Source organism: Sipha flava, unplaced genomic scaffold (genome assembly GCF_003268045.1).
Source record: "Sipha flava isolate LNK unplaced genomic scaffold, YSA_version1 298_pilon_pilon, whole genome shotgun sequence".
In the NCBI taxonomy this organism is placed as follows: domain Eukaryota; kingdom Metazoa; phylum Arthropoda; class Insecta; order Hemiptera; family Aphididae; genus Sipha; species Sipha flava.
Window position 1 is genome coordinate 446,014 of NW_020272970.1, and position 24,048 is coordinate 470,061.

The following is a 24,048-nucleotide window of genomic DNA, read 5'->3' on the forward strand; positions in this document are numbered from 1 at the left end:
ATGACTATAATCTTGTTATTTTTAAGAAAAAATGTTTTAGGCTACTAAAAAATATTTAAAAAAAAATCAATGATAAAAATCATGCAAAAATCCAAAAATAAGCAAAAAAAGCAAAATAACACTTATGCTCCGAAATATGCGAAAATATGCAACAAACAATTTCGTATGTAGCTTCTTGGTTATCTGAAACAAATTTATAGTTCACATAGGTACCTCTAGAACCTTTTAAAAAAAATTTGGAAATGCTAGAAGTTATGAGCCTTGTTACTAACGTAACCTAACATCTACCTTTCTCGTAAGAAGTGTTCGTCCAATATTGTTAGTATTTGCAGCACAAACAATTATGGGACACACGCGTATAAGCGATTTAAGAGGAAAATGTACATATACTTATAAATAACAATTGAGAAAAAAAAATTGTGAGTGACGTCCAAATTAAAATGCTTGATCAACCAGGAAACGTTATAACCAAAACATATTATACTAGTATCCAGTAACAATGTATTTTTTTTCTACAACTCCTGAAGCATTTTAACTCCGTTAACATTATGATATTATTTTACGAGGTCGACAACGAAAGAAATTAATTTTATGTTTTGTTTAAACGTTGTCGTTTTTTTAGTCATATAAACAAAATAATAAAAAATAATAATAAATTACTTCGTTATTATTCAACTGTTGTAGATTTCGTATTTATTACATATTTTATTGGCATGCATGCTGTTTTTAATTAAAAAAAAATTAAATTTATTTTATATAACCTGACTGTATGATAAGATATACACTACTTTTATTTTTTCGTAATGAAGTATTTATCGATTTTTATATCCGTCATGATGTCCACAATTATATATTATTTTAACGAATGCCGGTTTAGTATAATATATTTATGTTATTATCGTTCTTAGATCAATATACTTATAAACTTAAGCACATATAATGTATATGCGTTTTGGTCATATTTCATATTTGTAACTGATAAGATTATTTTAAAAATTCAGTCCAACTGTATTATCTATTAACTAATTAAATGTATACTTAATGGTTGTAATCATACAAATATGGATATAACTCTTATACTCATAGTGTTCATAAATTATATACCATGCACCTCTACAAAAGTTAGCAAGCATACAAAGTTAACAAACTTAAATTGGGACGTTTCCAATTGCATGTTTTTTTTGCATAACTTTTGAACATTAAATGTAATTATAAATTATAATTCATAAATATAAACGTTTTTATGACTTTTTAATGTAAATGTTGGGTTTTTATAAGTACTACATAAAAATTACTTTTTGAATTATGAACGCATCGAAACTAAACATTATGAAAACCGCTATAAGAAGTTCATAAAATGGACTAAACTAAAAAAAAAAAAAGTCAAAACGCATTGACCTGTCACGGAATGCGAGTCACGAGGTTGATGTAGGGATAACGTTTGATAACCCTTGCGAATCCAATTTAGTTGGATCCTATCTTCTGAACTAGGACATGTAGGAAGACTAATGAACTTTCCAGCATTGATAATTGGGAATTTAAATCGACCGATAATTATATGGTGCTTGTATTTATTTTTTTATTTTGATCACACATATGGTTGTAGTAATATAGTGCGGTAGGTAGTCGTATTGGAAATTATGATGCGTGACTCATCTTTATCAGTTATTATTGTGCTTCGGTGAAACATAACGGATATTTCCTATATACTATTAAATATAGTTTAGACCATACACGTGGAATATTAACGTAGATGCTGACAGGGTCAAGGTAAATTCGAAAGTATTGTCTAGAACAGTGTAAGTATCTACCTATGTTTTCGGTGAGAATAGAACATATTTTCAATGAAATATCTACCATTGAATACCGTAGAGTATAAAATAATTTCACTTAATATCCTTTTCCCTATGCCATTTTACCACAATATCCATACACACCTTTCTACAATACCGGTAATATTATCCTTACCCTTTTTTTCGCCGAGCAAACATCGATTCGACACCGGTCTTGTTACCTTTCCTATGGATTCAATTTGAACATCGACGATACATATTGACTTCCCATATTTATAATATTTAACAGAAACTGGCCAACGAAGTGATATTAGTATAATAGAAAAACATTAGTTATTATAAAACAGCGGTTCTCAAACTATGCTCCGCGATAGAAGTCTAGAGGCTTCGTGGGCGTATTTGAATTATTTAAGTTTATTTATATTTAAATATAATTGTACTTCTTCGTTATCGAGAAAAAAAACAAGTATGATTACTCGAATTGTGCAATGAACTGTACGTGTTAGCGACACCCATTTAATTTACAGCTTTAGACTTCTGATAAAATTTGGTTATTCCGACTTCATTAAATGGCTGATATATTCATAATATTAAATGAAGTAAATTTATTAATAGAACGTAAAATTACCAGTTTTCACAGTAAATAACAGAATCCAAGCTTCTAAAAAAAAATTAAATTTTGCAAAACGTGTTTTTCTCGATATCAGTGACGAATTAACCACTAGGCTCGAGAGGCTCGAGCCTGAATGCGTATTTAAGGAACTGATTATATGTAAGATACACATTTCAATTTTTTTTAATGTGGACTATTTTATAACGAAATTAAATTACGCGTGGCTGTGAATACTGAATTGGGCTTTTTATCGGATCCATACTTAGTGAGGAATTAAATAAAACACAAGCGTAACTTTCAAAACACAGACTGCTGTTAAAAAAGAACTACACAAAAGTCGACTCTAAGTGTATCCGAAATTAGATTAAAAACAAAAAGCCACAAATATTAAGGATTCACCTGATTAAATATTATCAAACATTTTACTTGTACATTTTGATCCTGAATTAAAGAAAATAATTTGATTCACCCCCCCCCCTTCTTGAAGTAAATATATATACACCCCTACATCCAGTGTTTATTTCAGACCTATCCCGGGGGGGAGGATATCGTAAATGTCCAAGGGGGTATGCCTAAGAAGTAAATAATTAAAGAAAATAAAAGTATTGTTTTAAGCTCAATTTATATGTATTAGATAAATATCTACGAATTCCTAGATTCTTAAAAATTTAACTTTGGTTAATTATATGAATACAATATTTGAATTAAAGTGTATAGTAATAATTATTCAACCATAATACCTTTGAACCATTTCTCACTTCCAGGACAGCTATACCCGTTTACCGATTTTTGGTTATTACCAGTGGCGTAAACTGGGTGGTGCAAATATGGCATTTGCAACACCACATCTAAAATGTGGTAGTGCAAAGATATGTTTTTGCACCACCAGAAAAGTATTGAAATTTGTATACCTAGAATATTATTTTCAAGAGCCAAGGAAATCAGCATACTAAAAAAAAAAAAAAAATTGATTGTATTTTTTATTGATATTATATTAATAAAGGTTTTACTGTAAAAAATAATTCAAAATTTATTTGTTATTTAAAGAAATATATGGAAAAATATTTAGTTTATTGGAAAGGATTTTACTTAGGAAATTGGAAAATTGGTGTGTTGGAAATTATAAGTTGAGAATATGTCCCTGCACCACCAGAAATTGGATCTAATTTACGCCACTGGTTGTTACAGTACTTAAAAAAGGGGGCGTTAATCACTGAGCGTGCCTAATGGCGCCGAGAAGTTTAATCCGCCACTGCTCGATATGAAATATTGATAATTATTGTTGTCTCGATTATAAATTCCTGATTTTTAGAGCTCTTTTAATTTTTTTTAGGAACATAAGTGCTCCGCGAACAAAAAAGTTTCAGAACCACTGTTATAAAATAATCCTTTTAAAAACTATACACAACGTAATTCAATAAAAACAAATTTAGGACTACACTGGTTCAACTTTAAAAGGATTTAATTAGGTTATATAATTATATAAATGATATAGTTCTATAAATAATGCTTCTTATTAAAACTATTTCATTTTAAAATGTATTACAATTATACTTATACGTAACGTGTTAATACGAACACTTTGAATAAAAATCGATAAAAAGGTTGTCCTGCTTAACTTGATGCATTATGCCGTTAACACCCAAAAATATGGCCGCTCAATTGTTGGACCACCCTTTTTTATACCACCAATGTACATTATTACATCTTATAACCACTAATTTATTTTTTAAATTATCACCAATTCGTGTAAGGTAACAAAATGTTAAATAAACGTATACATTTTTATCAATCAAAATATTATTACATATTAATAACCAAGGCTCATAACTTATAGCTCTAAAAAAGGTTGTTATAAGCGCTTAAATATGCACTAAAAATACTGAAATATGCAAAAAAAAAACGTTTGTATATAAAAATTATTATTTTATTATTATTATTTATTATATTATTTTATTATTTTAGCTTCTATTATTAAAAAAAAAAAAAAATAGGTACTGAATTCACGAAACGAACTAGCATGCATACAATACGAAAAATTGGAAACGACTGCAAAATGTTAATGAAAAAATAATCTGTAAATAATCTGAGAATGATGGTATCGGAATATCTAGATAATGATATTGGAATACTCGAATACCTAGAAACTATAAAAATAAAATACTACAGTACAAGCTACAATTACATATATACAATTATAATGGTTTCTTTATCGATGGGATTACGAAGTTTCGGGCGTACACACTCACTACGTCACACGTCGACTAAACTCGTATATAGTTCATCTGATATTATATAAGTTGTATGAGAAGAAAAATTAATTAACACGAATTAATTACTAATATGAACAATTAATATGACTATAATTACTTGTTATTTTTAAGAAAAAATGTTTTAGGCTATTAAAAAATATTTTAAAAAAATCAATGATAAAAATCATACAAAAATCCAAAAATAAGCAAAAAAAGCGAAAAAAAGTAAAATAGTACTTATACTTCGAAATATGCAAAAATATGCAACATAAAATTTCGTATCTAGCTTCTTGGTTATCTGAAACAAATTTATAGCTCACATAGGTATCTCTAGGACCTTTCAAAAAAAATATGCAAATGCTAGAAGTTATGAGCCCTGTTAATAACTATGCATTAAATTGAATTATAACTTAAAATATAATGGTTTGAATCCTAAAACTTATAATTAAAAAGGATTTATAGATTGTATTTAATCATTAATATTTCAAATCAAACACCTAATATTTAATAATAAATTGTTGGTATGTATGCATATCCATTATTATCATTCTAATATTATACTTCATACCAATCGAGTTTAACAATTACTTAAAAAAACAAAAGCTTGAATCGCAAAATTTAATTAAAAACAAAATAAACATCGTGTTTTATATATCAAATAAAATACCAAATAACTACCCATCGATTTAATGACGTCTAGAATTGAATTGGTTATTTGGAAAAGGCCATTTCTCCATACATTTTCAAAACTAGTTTTATGTGATAGATATGTTTAACTAATAATAATGCATATTTCCTGTGAAACCGCCATATCATAGTTGGTTTTTTATAAGGGAATTAAATAATTCAACCCATTTTCAATATTTATCTAAATTTAATTTTGATCTCTAAAAATAGTTTTTTACGTTTCCTGAAAATTTTCATTTTATGGAGATATGGCCTTTTCGAAATGACCGATTCAATTGTGTTGTATTATTAATAGATGAATAATGATCAAATATGTATGCACTTACATTAATTCAAGTAGGATTAAAAAAAATAGTATACTAACATTTTTGAAATAATTTTGGTTTTAGTCTCAAACGCATACAATCCATTTTTCTTCGAAAATCAATTGCATAAGGTAAAAAAAAATTTTTTTTTAACTAGAATCATATACAAATATTATTAAAAAAATTGATCACTGATTAGACACAAAGCCGTGAAACAATAAAACGATGAACTCATAAATATACACAATAGTAATCACTAATGCACTGAAAGTAAAATTAATTAATTAATTAAAACAAGGCACAGAATGTTTCTACATAATATGAAGAGCACTTATCATTCCGTCGGATATAATATCATTAAGTTACTACTTAATATCATTTCGAACTTGATACAACAAAAACGAAAACAGACAACAGTGGCGTTGACGTTTAATAATAACAAAACACAACCACGTGGACCGGCGAACAAATCGTGTCTTCAAAAAAAAAAAAAAAACGAATGTGATCGTCGTGTTGCTCACGAGATCCTGTCCTTTCGTCTATTCTGATTGTTGCATACAAGCACAAAACAAGGTGGCGATTCCTCTCACTCTCGAGGACCACCGGTTGGGCTAGGTCTTAGGCCATTGCGCTCGAAACGCATAACTGCATAAAACACAGTTTACCTATATGCGTCATTACTTTTTCAGTCGTATCTTTGTTTTTATTCCTATTATTATTACTATTATTATTGTTACTATTATCGCAATACTCTTTATTATCCAGTTATGTAAACTGCACGTGATTACAGAAATAACATCAAACGGATTAACGAGATTAAAATATTACCGTATATGACAACAAACCTGAGGACTACGAATACAGGAACGTAATAATAATAAATGCGTACTTACAATACCATTGCATTTTCCCCACCTTTCATCCCCGTTCATCAATACATGCCCGTAACATCTAATTATTTAAATATCATGTGATATGACTAATGGAAAGGTTTACATCAACCTATACCTAATACTCAGCTGTATACTCAATGTAAATGACAGAAACACTTACAAAATACTGAACGGTGCAAGAATTTAATAATTAATTCAATAATTTTTATATCAATTACGCCTTAGTCACATCAGACTTGAATTTGAATTGTACTATTAATTGAATTAATAGGTAAAACGTGATATTTAAATATCATGTTTTATTTACACGAACGGCTACAATAATATATAAAACACCTAACCTAACATTCTCTAGTATTCAAAATGTTAAAAATATTTTTAATATAACATGATAGGTACCTAATAATTGATAATTTTAATGAATGTTGATTATTCATGCTATAGTAGTATATTTTATTATAAAATAATATGTAAATAAATAGTGTACATGGATAAATAAATAAATGCATAGCCTGGAGTACTATGATTTGTGTATTTTACGACCGATTTCGAAATAAAAATTCATCAAAAGATAATTCACAAATTGTGTTTTATTTTTTCTTTAATACGTTTATGGATTTTTTAATAATATTTAAATTGAAATTATTTCTATGATATATATTATTGATTATATTAAGCTCTATAAAATATTGAATTAAAAATAAATTTTTTTGAGAATTAGGGTGATTAAAATCATGTGGTATTATGACATCAGTTTATGTATATTTTCTATAAATACTAAATTCAAATATTTTATTTATCATGGAAACTGTGGAAGATCTAAGAAATTTAATTAAGTATTTATTTGTATTTCGAGTGAAAATTGAATGTTTTTATTTATTTTGTTTAAGAAACTAAATGTTCTACTTATCTATTTAAACCTATAAATAAAATCAAAATGTCTATAATATGCTTTTATATAATGGGTATTAACCATTTACAAATATTTGTTTTATTTTGTTATTTTATTATAAAATAATGTTAAAATAACAAAATATAACAAATATTTGTGAATGGTTAATAACATTATAAAATAATGTTTGTATAATATGAATATAGTACCCAATATGAGTTTTATTGCTATCTTTATCAATGTAAGAAGCAGAAAAGTAGTTACAAAAATAATGTTCAATAACAATTATTTTTATCTTAATTTCAACCTGATAACTTTTCTATTATTATTAATTCTAACCGAAAGTTTTTAATATTTTTTGAGAAACTACGTCTAAATAATTGCACCAAATTATGATATCTTATATCTAATAGTAACAATTACTAACATAAAAAACAAATAGGAAAATAAATAAATAATATAAAAATAAATAAAATAAATAAATATATACTATATTGAAGGATACTTCCATTATACGCAAAATTCGTAAAATTTCATAATTTTTTTTTTTTTTTTTGATTATATTATTGTAGACTTGATTTCTTTCTGTAAGCATTCTAAGGGAACCGACTACGAATATCAATGAACCGATCTATCAAGTGTGTTTCATAATGCGTTTAGGGCCTGACATATATACGTGCAGTGCACACACGCGTACAAACATAAATACACGTGGAGATTGGCATCCTGTATTACACGATGAAAAGTGATTTCTAATCATAAATAAAGCATGAACCACTGTTGCTATCACTATCGCGAGCCTCCCTAACAACGGTTTTTTTATGCGGCTCGTGGAGAAAGAAAGACACTACGTACACACATTCCCCAAGCGTGGAGGAGGTCACTGCAGTCGAACACAATGCTTATAAATCGAGTAACACACAAAATATTTCGATAATGATCGATGATTGAATTATATACCCTATTTTAAAAATTATCTCCAATCGAGTGGACGTATAATAGTGTATTATAATAAAAATAATAATAATAATGCATTTGTTGTGTAGACAGGAAAATAGCGTAGGATATTGATGGTGGGCAGCAAGTGACCATTCGAATCTGTAAATCGATCTTGGAAACCGAAAAAGTTCAATAGGAAATTCAATTGCAATATAATTCATGTGAATTATTCTACATCTATGTACATGCAGAATGGTTTAGAGTCTAAACTTTAGACGTTTGAGTATTTGAGAAAAATTGTACGTCTTGTACTTGTAAATAATTCCAAATTAGCTTTTTGTATTTTACATTCCTTTTTTTAATGCTTAACAGTTTATACTGTAATCACCATCAACCCAAATAGAAATAAAACATTAGTTGTTTTATTAATTTTTATATACATTTATAAATGTTACCATTGCGACTTATACAATCCATAACCAAAAAACAGTTATTTAAGCCATTCGGCAATGGGTTTTACCGTTTCAATCTATGTGTCGAGAAGTATTAATTTTTAAATCCGACCAACTGCAATATATTGTAACAACATATGTTTTGCTGAAGATCAGACCAGTATAGGCAAAATCCTTAGTTCTAGTGTAAGCCATGGATACGTGGTTGTCTAAAGAAAATTCGAGAGAACGAGTGTATTAATATTACACAGCTGTTGTATAAGATTATAATTTTAATTCTATACTATTGCTACAGTCTTGGGTCTCAATGGATAACTTTTGATGAATGGTTGTAATTAAAACGATTATAATGAACGCCTCGATACGACGTAATGCTATCTTGTGCGTTAGATAAGAGGAACGTGAGATTGGCGTGAAAATAATTTAAAAAAAAAAATATTACAACTTTAGTACTAATTTTTATTATTAAGTTAGGTGTCACATGGGTGTTACGTGTCGTGCCACCGAACGTCTGCAGCCGATGGCGTGACGTTATTACGGAACGGCTACTGCGCGGACACCGTGCACGTACACGATTCGCGTTCGTTGGCAGTATCGAACCGGACGGCCACGTGGTTACGGACGTCGGGGAACAAATCGGTAACAAAATATTGCACGTCCGACCACCGTCAACGTGAGTTGAACGACCGCGCGCGCCCAGTGAAAGCTATTCGTTTCGTGTTGTGACTGCGGCGACATTAACCTTGCGCCGCCGAGAGAGGGGACGCGCGCGCGCAAAAGACCGGTGCCGGTGGTGGTGTCAAGTGCGAGCGCGTTTTCGTGTGAACCCAAATCGCCACGACGACGTGTGGGCTGCACAGATGAACGAACGATATCGGCGAAAACTACGGTCCCAGGCGGAATCTCGTAATCGCCGCGCACTGACGGGACCCGGACGAAAGACAAAATCCGCTTATCCGGCGCGATATCTGCTGTGTAGGATGTGATCCACGACCGGACAGAAATCGGTTTCGCTTCTGGACAAGTATTCGCGGCTTATTCCGCCTGTCTGTCTCGGAAAGGATTCGCGGTAACACGACACGTAACATAGTGTTAAAAGTGTACTGCGGCGCTGCAGAACCGCACGGCGACGGCGCGCGTTGGTTTCCGCGGTCGCACGTTTGTTCGGACTTGGGTCACCGCGCGACACGCATGAACGGACACCGCGAGAGAAAAGTGAAAGACTTTTTATGTCCGAACCTTCCCAGACCTTACACAGAAAAAAAAACTGAAATCAATTACAGCTCCATGTACCTACGTCGTCGAATAAATGATCAAAGTTTATTTCCTTTTGTCGTGCAATACGATATGTAAATATTTAATGCGATCAATTGTTTTTAACAATCTTCATTATTGTTTTTTGCGTGTTTTAAAAACATTTCGATCGTAAGGGGTCGTTGTATGCTCTTCGGTATCAAACCGAAAGACAATCATTTTTAAGTTTAGACAAGTAAGAAGATAAATAATTAAGCGCCAACGCCACCCAACATATTTAGGTAAATCCACTATGCAATTCCAGCTACACCTTTCGTTTAAACTTTAAATACTTATAAAGTTATAAACTATAAGTAATAAACTATTGGTTTGAATTGATAATGGTGTTGGTAGAAAATTCCAAAAATATTTTATGTTTAGGAATACGAAATAAATAATATGTTGCTTTTGGAAAAACATTTTTAAATAATGTCGAAAATAAGAAAATAATGTATTTAAAAAACAATTGTTTTGTAAAAATGGTTTTATTCAAGTTGTAAAAAAAATAATGTTCATCAATGGAAAAACATACCACTGGCATAATTATTATTCTTCCTATTGATGATAACTTGAGAACATATTACGTAACTCGCGAAACAATATATCACACAATACATCGAGACGTGAATATATTACAATTTGTTTATTGAGGCCTTCGAGTTTTCTATTCCCTTAAAAACGATATTTTTGGTTTTTTTTTTTAATTGATCACGACGAAGTTTTAAACAAATATACCGGTAAGAATACATTAGCTCTAAAAATGCTTTCTATATCATGACTTCAACTTGGTTTGGAGAACACTTAATCTGAACAACCTCGAGATTAAAATTCATTCGAACTGAACATAGAATAGATACTATAATGTACGTTTGTATTATGTTTGAATAATACACGCATAGGTATATAATAACACAAACTAAAATATGATACTTATATCATACTTGTATCTATAAGTATGCAGAGCCGTCCCGAAGATGAAAACCAAGGGGAGGTGAATAATATGAAAAATGCCGACTACAATTTTTTTACTCATTGTATGTAGAATAATTAATTATATGTAGTCGTATTTTTACTTTTTAACATGTATATATGTGTTAGTGTCACACATTTTTTAAATTGGGAATTTAATTATTTATACATAATAATATTTTATATTATATAATAAGTAGTTATATAAATTTTATTCGTGTAGACACTGTATTATGAAATATGTAATATTTGTTTTCCGTAAGTAAAATTAGGTCCTTCTAGGCTATAATGAAAAAAGTCGACTAGTGTTTTCATGGGGGGGGGGGGGGTGATATCTCCCCAAGACTCCTCTTCGGGACGGCCCTATAAGTATGTATGTAATATTATTAAATATGTATTATCAAAATATGTACTATTTGGAGTTCTAAATTTTTAAAGAGGAATCAATATAATAATGAAAAAAAAAAACGTGTGAATTGTGATAATGAGAAACGTAATTTCGTTGGAAATATTTACGTAACAAAATAACCATTTTACAACAATATTATTATAGATTAAATACCACAAAGAGAACTTTGTGATATTGAATATAAATATTGATATATTTGAAGAGTATGTGTGAACACAACTATTAAACAATAAATGTATTGTAAAAAAATATAACTCTTTCAAATTGAATCTAAAACGTATATATATAAATTTAACCGAGTTTAACTAAATAAAAATATATTTTGAAAATCATAAGAACAATCAACAAATTAAAAATTCATATTATTAAAAATAATTAAATTCGTTCTCGCTTTTTTAAAATAAAATGAAAACGATTATCACATCAAATAAATACAGTTAAATAAAGTTAAACGCTTAATAACTTCTATCAAATGAATAATATAAACATTGATCTCAAATGATATGTTTTATAAAGTCTTCTAAAATCTGAACTACGTTTAGTGTGCGAGTGAAAAATGGGAACAATTTCAAGAACAAAAGTGTTTACCAAATAATAAATCGCCACGGCGAGATGGTCGAGGTCAGTTTTTGATCTCGTTAGATTAACTCTAAATTTTAAGAACGCAAAAAGTGAATGCAAATCATTGTTTTTTGGCAAACCGTTTAAAGCACAACTAAATCCTTGACGTGTACATCGCATTGTGGTCGTACGATATCATAGTACTGTAGTAGTGTACACAACGTATACACTCATATGTGTGTATAGTACTATATAATGTATTTTATAACAAGTGTCTGCGAGATGTACTCTTATTATTTATATTCATTCATACCGAATTCTGAATCACCGCGGTCGAGGTTAATAATCTACCTATACACTCGTCACGTAGCGTTTTCTATAATATTATACGTGTATATATATATAATATACACATAAACATTATGTGAAATTACATTACATTATATACATATATATATATATATGGTATATACGTACATTATTTTTTTATACTCTCGATGGAAAGCACTTTCCACGTTCTCCCAGTCAGGCGCGCACCCATGACTATTACGAATAAATATAATGTAGCCAAGGTGGCCGGCCAATGGTCAATTATTATTATAACGGTCAACGTGGTTATCGTACATAAGACTTATGGTAAAAAGTAATACATGACAGCGATCCATAGCGGCAGCGACACCTTAAAGAAAGAAAGAAAGCGTATACGTTCCGAAAATTACAGATAAACGCGTTTTTATGTCCCCGGGGTTTCTGCTGTACGTCAGGAAATATCATATGTATAAATATATGTATATATGTTACAGATGCTCGACACAAGTGTTTATGGCAGTTTTCAAATTAAAGAAAAAAAAAAGTACAAAAATTAAATAATAGCGAACGATAATCGGATATAATATAATATTTGTTGATTATATTTTCAAACACATCCTCCCCCGGAGAATATGACGTATACACATCGGAGCTTTCACTCGCGACCATGCCCATATAACAATGGTCGGTATAGTTCGTTTTTACTATTTTTTTTTGGAAATAACATATCATTAGTCATATATCAATTTACAATCATGTTTTAATAATAATAATTTTGTATCTATACATTATATACAGTATTACAGTATAAATAAATACGGTGCGCACACACAGCGTTAACATAACAACATAGACTCCGATGGCAGATGATGTATCCTATACCGTTATAAAAAAATAAAAATAAATATATAATATCCAAAGTGCACAACCGGTTTTACCGTTCACGATATTATATATTGGCCCAATCTTGCGCGCGCGTAACCGCAATGATTTCACTTTTCGTTCGCCGTACAACCCTGGGGCTCCCGAAATCCATTGTTCCAAGTAATGAAGAAGGCAGCGAAAGTTCCCGGTCGTTTGCAACGTGAATATATTTCTCCCTATTCGATTATTCGATTATGTTATTGTATTATTATTATTATTATTATTATTTTTTTTTTTATGCATACTAGTATATTCTACGATTCGTAAAACATAAATAATAAATAATAAAATCGAAGAAAAAATAATAATAAATATCAATAAAATACCGAACGAGAATAACTGGATATAAACATACTGAATAGCCGGTAGCTAGTTTGCCTTTCTAAAGGGTCACTTGGGTTGTAAATGTTGCGTAAATATTCTCACACACACGTTACGCGCGTGTGTGCGTGAGTGTATTACAGTAATTCGATAGATATATAGTTATTACCTATTATCATTTTTATTTTAACCATATCAGATATACGTTAACCACGTCATCATGATCGTATACATTCAAGTGTACTTAAAATGGTATACTTTCAATTTTCTTCTCGTGAAGACCCCTCACACTCTCACCATCTTTTGAATTAACTACAATCATATCTTAGGTTTATATTCGTATTAAGTACCTAATCACTGTGTGTAAAAATCTTTCTGTTGTACAATTAATGAAAACTGGTATAAATAATTTTAGATTGATGAAAAAACTTTGCATACTACAAAACATGATTTATTTGTACAACAACATTTAGTTACTGCAAAGTTTATAAATAATATTCAACATTCATTATATTGTAATACAATTTCAAAATATCACTAATATAAAATATTTTGTTTCAATAATATTTTAAATTACTCGGTGAACTTAAAAGTAACATGATTAAATGAAAAAGTTTTAAAAAAAGCGTACTTGTCAAGTATAACTAGACATTGTATGTAATCCATAAGGTTCCAAAACCATTTTAGTGGAAACAAGAACCAATTTTTTTCGATATTTTACAAAAATATTGTATTAGTGGGCAACAGCGAAATCGGGAAATTTAATTTATTGAAAAGATATTTCTTGATTTCTTGATTGTATACATCTATAAATATTTAGGGATGGAATATTAAAAAAAAAAAAAAAAAAAAAATATATATATATTAAGAAAATTAGGTGAAATCTCATTTATTTATTCGAGCAGCTTGTCTATGAGCATACACTTAATATATATATATATATATATATATATATATATATTATTTAATACAAATTTAGTCATATAGAGGAATATATTAATATATGATATAAACCATTTAGTTCAATACACAATCATATTCACTCGATATTTAATAATTATCCTTAACACACGTTTTTAATTTATTGATTTAAAACATTATTAAAAATGTAAATTGTTTATTTTAGCATATTTTGATTCCCCTACAATTCTTCGAAAATAAGGTTTGAGATTAACTTTATTCATACATGTATATGAAATTAAATGTTTGTTTCAGATGACTCAAGCTAAGAAATACTAATAATCACGTAGGTGCCTACGATGATAATTGGGTGAATATATAATACGATTACAAGAGTGACGCATCACATATAGTGACATTTCCTATTCATCGGTTAAATCATTCATAAGATACGAAAACATTCCAATCCAATGACATTAATTATAACTCCGTTATACAGTGTACGCTCAACCAAATAAACAATACGGTAAAAAGAATTTCAATTTCAGTTCCTTTAACAGTGGAAGAAAGTCGATTTTTTCAGATTTTATGATAATGTGGTAGTAAATTTGTCATACCAGATCACTAAAATCAAAATCATGAGTAATCCAAGAGCTTGAATTATTTTATTCTCAAGAAATATCAAAATTTAGTAATACACGTGTATATATATATATAGTTATAGATATTAAAAATATTAAGACAACAAAAATAAACTGATACATTATTTGTGTAAATATTTTTTGTACATAAGTATTGCATACTATCATATATAATTTCTCTGGATTAAGATCTTTATATTGAATTTAAAACTATTATTTTGTATTTGAAATTAAAAAAAGTGTTTGTAGCTCATTATCAATGCCAAGAAAAATGGAGAGATCTTACTTAGGTGGAAGTACGAGGTATGTTCATGACATTTTTATTTTTCATTAGCAAATAAATGTATGACGCTTTCTCAAGCCACAAAATAAAAGTTATCCTAATAATATATATGCGTTAATAGGATAAATCAATAATACAAATTATGATTAATTAATTAACTTAAAACTAAGACTATTAAACTTTTTAAGCAGTCAATACTAAACTTGAATCTTGTAAAAATATAAAGCCAAAGTAAAACCGTTTGCCATGTATTATTGGCAAAATATTGTTGACATTAAATGTTTGTATTCTACATAATTAATTTTTTAATAAATTACCATTTACTCGTAAGTTATCAACAAATATTATTTAATACCACTTAGTTTTGTTTTAGAATTATTTATCGTTGTAGGATCATAGGAGTATACGAATGACTTAATAATTTTTAACTATTCAACAAATTTAAATATTCTTAGTCTTTATACGGTAGAAAACAACTTTGACTTATTTTTTATTTTTTCGAACCAAAATAACCATATTCTGTAATTGATATTCTTAAAAAAAAAAAAAACATGAATAAGTACTTCATTTTATCTACCTATAATAGTTAAAAAGAATTATATTAATTGTAAGTTGTTTCCAATAGTTAATTATTTCAGAAGAGGCCAGACCACTATAGACAAGAATAGTTTTTTAATCTAAATTACATATTATTTCATTTTTGAACGACTTATATGATTCTTCTATGACTTCAACTTTATTTTAATATTTAGTACGTTTTAAACATATTCGTAATTTCAACTAAAATATTTCGTACCGAATGCACTTACCTATCTGTGCAACGGCTGGATCCCAATTCTCAATAATAATTTTCAACTGAAAAATAAAATAATACAAAATTAGGTTTTCTTTACTACAACTATTTAATGAATATCTTGATTACTTATACAATTATATAACTACAGGTAGGTAGATATTAATTACTAAGTGTTATTATTAAAAATAATATAAACCTAGTTCGGTATGTCCTTGAGTTCGAATATTCTTAACTTTCAAACAAATATTTTGAATAGTCAAGGAATACAATTAAAGATGAGTGTATTATTATAACATAAAACAAGAATTTGATTCAAGTTATAATTAAAAACTGGTCTGTCACTAGTCGCCGCTAGATATAGTTTTTATATTTTTTTTTTTTTTAAGGAATGATGATAGATTCTCAATATCAGTATCAGGTAAAAGGTTGTACCCGTGAAATCACTTATGTATATGAAAATGTGGTCTGACAGCAACATACTTTCACCAATAACTATAATAGGCATAGTGTGATTACAAATGTTGAGGAAGGTCACAGCTCCACGCCACAAATATAAAGAGCATCCTTTAATTTATAAAACAATGAAAAAAATATCACACTAATGAGTGCACAAACAAATTAATCGGATAAGGAGTAAAAGTTTTTGGCAGTATCAATATATTTTCTGTAGTAGAAATGTAAATAATAAGCATTTCTTTAATAGAATAAAAACAAAACAATTTTCGAAAAAAAATAAATTATTTATTGTAAAATCAATAAATTATTAATTTTATAAAAAATGGATTATTAACACGAATATATAATTTAGTAATAGTCTTCTTTTATAAAAATTAAGGATCAATTGTACTCATTATTCTAATACATATAGATTGATGTTTGCAGTGAACTTACTGCCAATAAGTATTATTATTTCGACGTAATATATTGGATAACAAATTGAAGTTCTACTCTAAACGAACATATTTTCGTTAATATTGAAGCTAGTTAATACATAATACACAAATAATTTAGAATTCTACATGTATATCGAATTATTTGAACATTAATTTATAAGAGCCAATATCTATATTGCTAATCAATCAAATACCCAAAATGTAATTCGTGAAAACATGCAAAAAATTAAAGGCATGAATCAAAAATTAAAACTAATTAACACCGTTAACTTTTGGCCGTTTCCTTATTAATTTATTTATATTCGTTTAAATAAAAAACCGTAACTAATAACATTCAGCCTGAAAGGAATCATGTAGGCTACTAAATGTACGTTACACGTCAACGAAATAATATTATAATAGAGCTGGAAAGTCGATGAGTCAATCACAGTACGAGAAAATACCGTTGTGATTTAATAAAAACAGGGGGGGGGCAATTGTATTGTTCCAAAAACAAATAAATAAAATTATTTAAAATGTAAAATAATAATTTGAAAAAAACGAATATACATTTATCATATCATACGATTGAAATCTCACTCATCTCCGCATAAATAGAGTAATTATAAAATATTTATAAAAAAAGATGTTAGATATAAGAAAAATAAAATAAACAATTTTGTGATCAATTATACATATTATAGAAGTCATTATTATAATTTTTTATTTTTTGTTGAGTATTCATTAAATATCTATCAATGAATACGACTTCAATTTTACAACCAATAAGCTTATATTAGCTTAGGAAATTTACTTACTTTTAGATATATTTGATAACATTCATCTGCCACTTTTAACAACGGTTCAAATACTAAATCATATTCTTCAAGGGACAAAATATCCATTCTTCGCAATGGTTCCCCATAGAATTCTTTTGCAGATTTCAAACAAGTCACATAGGCCATTTCATCATGAATGAATTTTTGCAATAGGCAATATCTTTCATCATTTTCTGAAATTAACATTATTTTACTATGCAATTAATCCATTCAATATTACATTGTTATTTTATATTTATAATGTGTTGATGAATAAAGTATGTATATTAAACTATTGTTATGGCTATACTGATTATTGCCATTAAAACTCGAAAAGTTAGAATTAATGATAAAAATATATCCTTAAAAAATTAAAGTCTTATGTAGTAGATCAATAAATTTAATTAACTAATTACTTAATAGATAATTACATATAAATTTCCATAAACATAATATTTTACAAGTCAATAAAACCACTTCATTAATATATTTTAAATGTCTAATTTAGGTTAAAAAGTAATAGCTTTGTATCATTATTGTGTTAAATAAAAGTTAAATCACTATTCAATGTATGAGTTTAAATTAAATTTCTTTTAAAGTAACCAAAGTTGCTTGCTGAATGTTCAGTTTGATTTTAACATGCACCATAATTTATAAAAAAAAAAAAAAAAAATCAATAATTATTTGACTAGTGTTATGTTTAACGTTAAAAGTTCTATTAAAACAATTATTATATTTACAAATTATTTATATTTAGAGCAAGTAATCTTAGCTAAAATGTATTTTTTCAAATATCCATATCAGGCGATTTGTATAGACAATCTGTCTAACAGTTGAACGAGTTGACGGAGAAAGGAAAATCAGACGAAAGTATATTTACCGTATTTTTGATCAGAACAAAATTGGTCTTCTTGCACAATTACAATATCTCCTTCCACAAAACCGATTGTAGATTTCTCATCGATTTCAGCTAATGATCCGCCTAAATAATAGCCAGGCTTTTCCAAGCTGAATTCAAACACCAAACCAGCTAGCAATTGCTGAATTGTTTGATCACTGGTCCCTGTTATCTAAAACAAACCGACAAATAAATAAAAATATAAGTTATAAGTACATTATTAATCAAGCAACTTAAAAATACAAATAAAATTGACTACCGAACAATATAACTTTCATTGATATTAAATACAAATATTTAAATAAAATGGTAAAACGCTTGCTATCCAAAACAATAATTAAACTCCCCCTACTAAGTATTAATTTAAATAACTCGAACTATTCATTATGGTACTGATATTTGAAAATATTCACGACGTTTAACAATGAAAGATAAAATGTTTTTGTTTTTTTTTTTCTAATGATTCGGTATTTAATGTTATTTAACTTAATGGTAAAAAAACAAATCTGTTTTTGACCACGATAAGAAAATACTTATTTAGCTATTTACTCTACTCGTGTACATATGAATTAAATATTTTGCTAAGAAGACGAATTTATTATGATCATATTAGACATTATAGACAACATATTACTGTTATAAAAAATACTTTCCAATTTAAATTCAATAGAGCATAACTACAATTTTTCCCAAAAATTTTTTTAAATAACATCATATTTTAACAATATATTATTTATTCAACTAACGTTTAATAACTAAAATAATAAAATTTAAGAATAAATAATAAATTTAATATAATATAATAAAAATTAATTTTATTTTATTATAATTAAACATCATGTTAAGTGACAAAAGCTTTTAACAAGAATAAAAATAATATTCAGATATTTTCATAAAGTAAGCCGCGTCATGTTGTACAATTCGTAGTGTAAATATAGTATCAAAATTACAAAAAAAAAAAGTATTTGATATAGTACCAACATTTTGCTTATACTTAATTATTTATAATTAAGTAATAACCATAAGTCTTATAATTAAGTACTAAAAAAATTAATCGACGTTAAAAAAATGTTTTCATATATTTAGTTAGGTTTTAAGTGATTTTAATAAAAATATATTACCATATTTTATTCGAGATACCAATCAAATAAAAAATAATAATCGATGTTAAAAATAATGTAACGTTTAAAAATAAAAACAACAATCAGCACTGGTGATTATTAATTACTATAAAAAAAAAAAAAATGTTTGAAAAATTGCATTGGAAACGTCTTTAAATTAAATAGATACAATGTCTCTTAATTAATAAGAATCAAAAATTTAAAAAATTTAAAATTATCGTACCGAAAAAATGAATTCAAAAAAAAACCTACGAGTAAAATAATTTAATATAAATTATTCAAATAAAAAATTAAGTTTTACTGTATTGGTATATGTATGTAAATATTAATCCTTTGTATATTATGTGTATCAATGAGAGTATGACAATATGACATAAAAATAGACATATGAAATAGAAATATGACATAATCTAATGAGTATAATAATTGTTTTATTTGATTAATAATTTAATTCTTTACGTCTCTGAATTAGCAAAAACTACTAAAATCTGCTTAACTTATCATAAAAACCCCTTAATATCCAAATCATAATATGTTACTATTCCGTACAACCCAATCAAAAGACTTGAAAAACAGTGATATTGTGACCTAATGACCTAACTAATTAATTTTATCATGCTGTAATATCTCCATTACGCCTTACGCCTTACGCTCTGCCTAATCTGTCATTTTTTTTTTATAGTATTTAAATTTATTTATTTATTTCCATCAATAATTCTTATTGTTCTATATTGTACCAGAATGAATAAAAAAAAATCTTTTGAAAACAAAAAATTGGATTAATAATTCTCTATTACATTTAAACATAAAAATCAATTTTATGGATTACAATTGTGCATTAAATTTGATTACACAAATGAGCTATTGATTTCAAAGTTCTACAGACTTCAGCCCACGAAAGTAACGCGCTATAATTCGATCATAACTATTATGTCGTCTGGTGATCATCTTGTTAATGAAGTTTGATGATTGACAGCTGGTTAACGCCTCCGATGCCAAACTGCATTGATTGTCAATAAAACCAGTAGAAACGTTCATAAATGCACTAAGTAAATAAATACTAAACATTGGCATTAGTATCAAAAAAATGCACACAGCAGATTCACTGAATACTTTTTAATTGCCTTTTAAATACGTTAGATTGACGGGCGACGGAGAGATGCAAAAATTAATGTATTCAGAAAGATTTATTTTTCACGGGACAACGGTGGTACAACATTAACTACACTATTAGTTATTGCACATAATTTATGCACGAATAGAAATTGTACGGGACTCGCAGTGCACAATACGTCGCAGCGTATCTGTTCGACGTAATATCGTTATAATATACATTAAAATCCAACCACGATCGCAGAAGCAAACGGGTGTATCATTAATCGAATTATCATAATATATAATGTTTCTCCTACACGGTGATGGAATCGAAAAATAATTACGCGCGTAACGGGTATTTCTGACCTTGTGTAAGGCCATGGGTGAAATTTTCACATAAACGTTCAATAATAAAAATCGTATTATTGCATTTAAGGTCGTAAACTAGAGATTGTACGAAAATCGCAACCTCCGGGCACACGCAAACTACACAACCCGACCGTGCGATCAACAGCAAGAGCAACTGATAGTCGACCGTAAACCGTTATATATGTTTATCGCTTACGTAGTTATGTGTATGTGTTTGATATAAACATATTGAGCTACCATAGTTTTATACTAGAAGCTATTAATAAAAAAAAAAAATTTAAAAAGTATAAACACACATATATATATATATATTTAGTAAACCAGTTTTGCGAAAACCGGAAGACAACTTGGAGTAAGTAATTATACAAACATAAACTTAGTATAAATAAAGAGAAGTATAAGGGCACAAACAACAGTGGACCATGCATGTAAGAGAAACGCATCTTGTCGGATGCAACTTTTTCGGAACAAAACCAATAATTCGTATTAGTAATATTTTGGGTACCAACATTTGTCGTTCTAGAACTCGAACAAAACCTAACCAGGTTAGAAAAACATATGTAAAGTTTTCTTACGAAAATCTAATAATAGCAATACAGTAAAATTCTAGGTAAGCATAATTGTGGTGTATGTTCATGTAGTAGGTTAAAATTGTTAAATACCTGTCAACCGTTTTTAACATTAGAATTTTTAGTTCTCTCCAATCGAATCTCATCGTTTTACGTCTTTTATATTATTGTAATTTCAACGTTATACAATATTTTACAAAAAAAATAAAATAAGACAAGATCTCAAAAAGTACTCTCTTCGTTAAATTTGGTTATAATCTATAATAGTAACCTATGCTACAGGATTTTTATTTTATGTAGAATTTTAGAATATTTCTACATGAAAATTCAATCAACGGAATCCCATATCACACATATGAGTATCACGTACTCATAATTTTAAATTATAAAAAAAAACGATTTTTGCTTTCATTTCGCTTTATTGATTTATTTCATATTTATTATGTAGAATACAAAACATGGTTTCTCCTAGTTTTTTGTGAAATTCTAAACTGGATCTACTCAGTGAAATACAAGGAAACCAACTGATAAAGATTATAAGATTATGATAGTCATTACCCATACTTGTAACGCTAAATTTATTCGTTGAATTACGTCAAAACCCTTTAATAAATTCAGTACATCAGATGAAATAATATAATAAAACAATATTTTTTAAGTAAAATAATGATTAACATGAACAAATTAATTAATAACATTAGATATTATGGTCACTAGACATTACTATTATATGATTAAATTAGTACATGGCATATCATAGACATATATTTAGCTATTGGGCACAAAAAATGAAATGTTAAATATATTTACACACTTGAATATAATTATATAATAATAATAATAATAATAATAATAATAATAATACAATACATTTTTCGAATCATATTTTTATTTTATCTCCTAACTGCAAACAGTATACTAAGAATTTCAATTTGACATTATTTAACAATAGATATATATAGTATATACAAGTATATGTAGAACAATAGCAATGGTTGCACAAAATAATAACTTACATCATACCTCAAACTTATTAGTTTCATATATGTCATTGTGTTGATAGACGTTAATATCGTAATGATCCATCATTTAAATGGCAAATTACATACTAAATGAAAGTATCAGCCATAACGTTTCATTTTCATTACGTTTATGAGTTATGACGAGGGCTCATAACTTATAGCTCTAAAAAAGGTTGTTATAAGCGCTTAAATATGCATTAAAAATATTAAAATATGCAAAAATAACGTTTGTATACAAAAATTATTGTTTTATTATTATTATTTATTATAATATTTTATTATTTTAGCTTCTATTATTAAAAAAAAAAAAAAAATGTAGATACTGAATTCACGAAACAAACTAGCATGCATACAGTACGAAAAATTGGAAACGACTGTAAAATGTTAATGAAAAATTATCAGTAAATAATCTGAGAATGATGATATCCGAATACCCAAATACCTAGAAACTATAAAAATAAAATACTCCAGTACAAGCTACAATAATATACAATTATAATGGTTTCCTTATCGATGGGATTTTAAAGTTAGAAAGCACGTGTTTATGGTACAAATTTATAATATTACCTATTGGGTATACGCCGTATACCCTCCAATACACCACTGAGTGTACTATTATAATACTTTATCCAAGGTTTAAAAGATATTAAAATTTTTAAAAGTGAACATAATTTGTAAAATTTAAACTACACACGATTTAAATTTTAGTATACATTTTTTATTTTATTTTTTTTAATTTGTAATAAAACAATCTGTAAATATAAGTGTTACAGTAAGTTCATGTGTTGTAATGATAACATAAAATATAATATAATATAAAAATTTTATTTAATTTTCCTTATTAAATTTTAACTTATATTTTATCCATTTAAAATATAAGCATAATCATAATAACGCACTTGAAGTCTTGAAACAATATTATCTCAAAAATAACGGAGAACTTAAACATATTTTTTAGGAATTCTAATTTTAACTAAACCATGTTTTAGATATCCCTATAAGCTCTGAAGCAAAAAAAAGTGTTCTATAAAAACACACTATACTCGTAGCTA

The 24,048-nt window shown here is 27.6% G+C and overlaps 1 protein-coding gene across 2 annotated transcripts in view; it reads right to left on the minus strand.

Moving 5' to 3' along the window:
* Positions 1 to 24,048, minus strand: part of LOC112685899 (rho GTPase-activating protein 20-like) — a 232,048-nt gene that overhangs the window by 152,414 nt on the left and 55,586 nt on the right. The window contains exons 2-4 of one of the 2 annotated variants that reach the window (XM_025557944.1): positions 18,803 to 18,992; positions 17,923 to 18,116; positions 16,246 to 16,291 (exon numbers count right to left, since the gene is read on the minus strand). In XM_025557944.1, the coding sequence (XP_025413729.1) occupies positions 16,246 to 16,291; positions 17,923 to 18,116; positions 18,803 to 18,992 (430 nt within the window). Of the gene's footprint in view, positions 1 to 5,709; positions 5,771 to 16,245; positions 16,292 to 17,922; positions 18,117 to 18,802; positions 18,993 to 24,048 lie in introns of those variants that run through there. The other variant, XM_025557946.1, reaches the window with a different exon arrangement.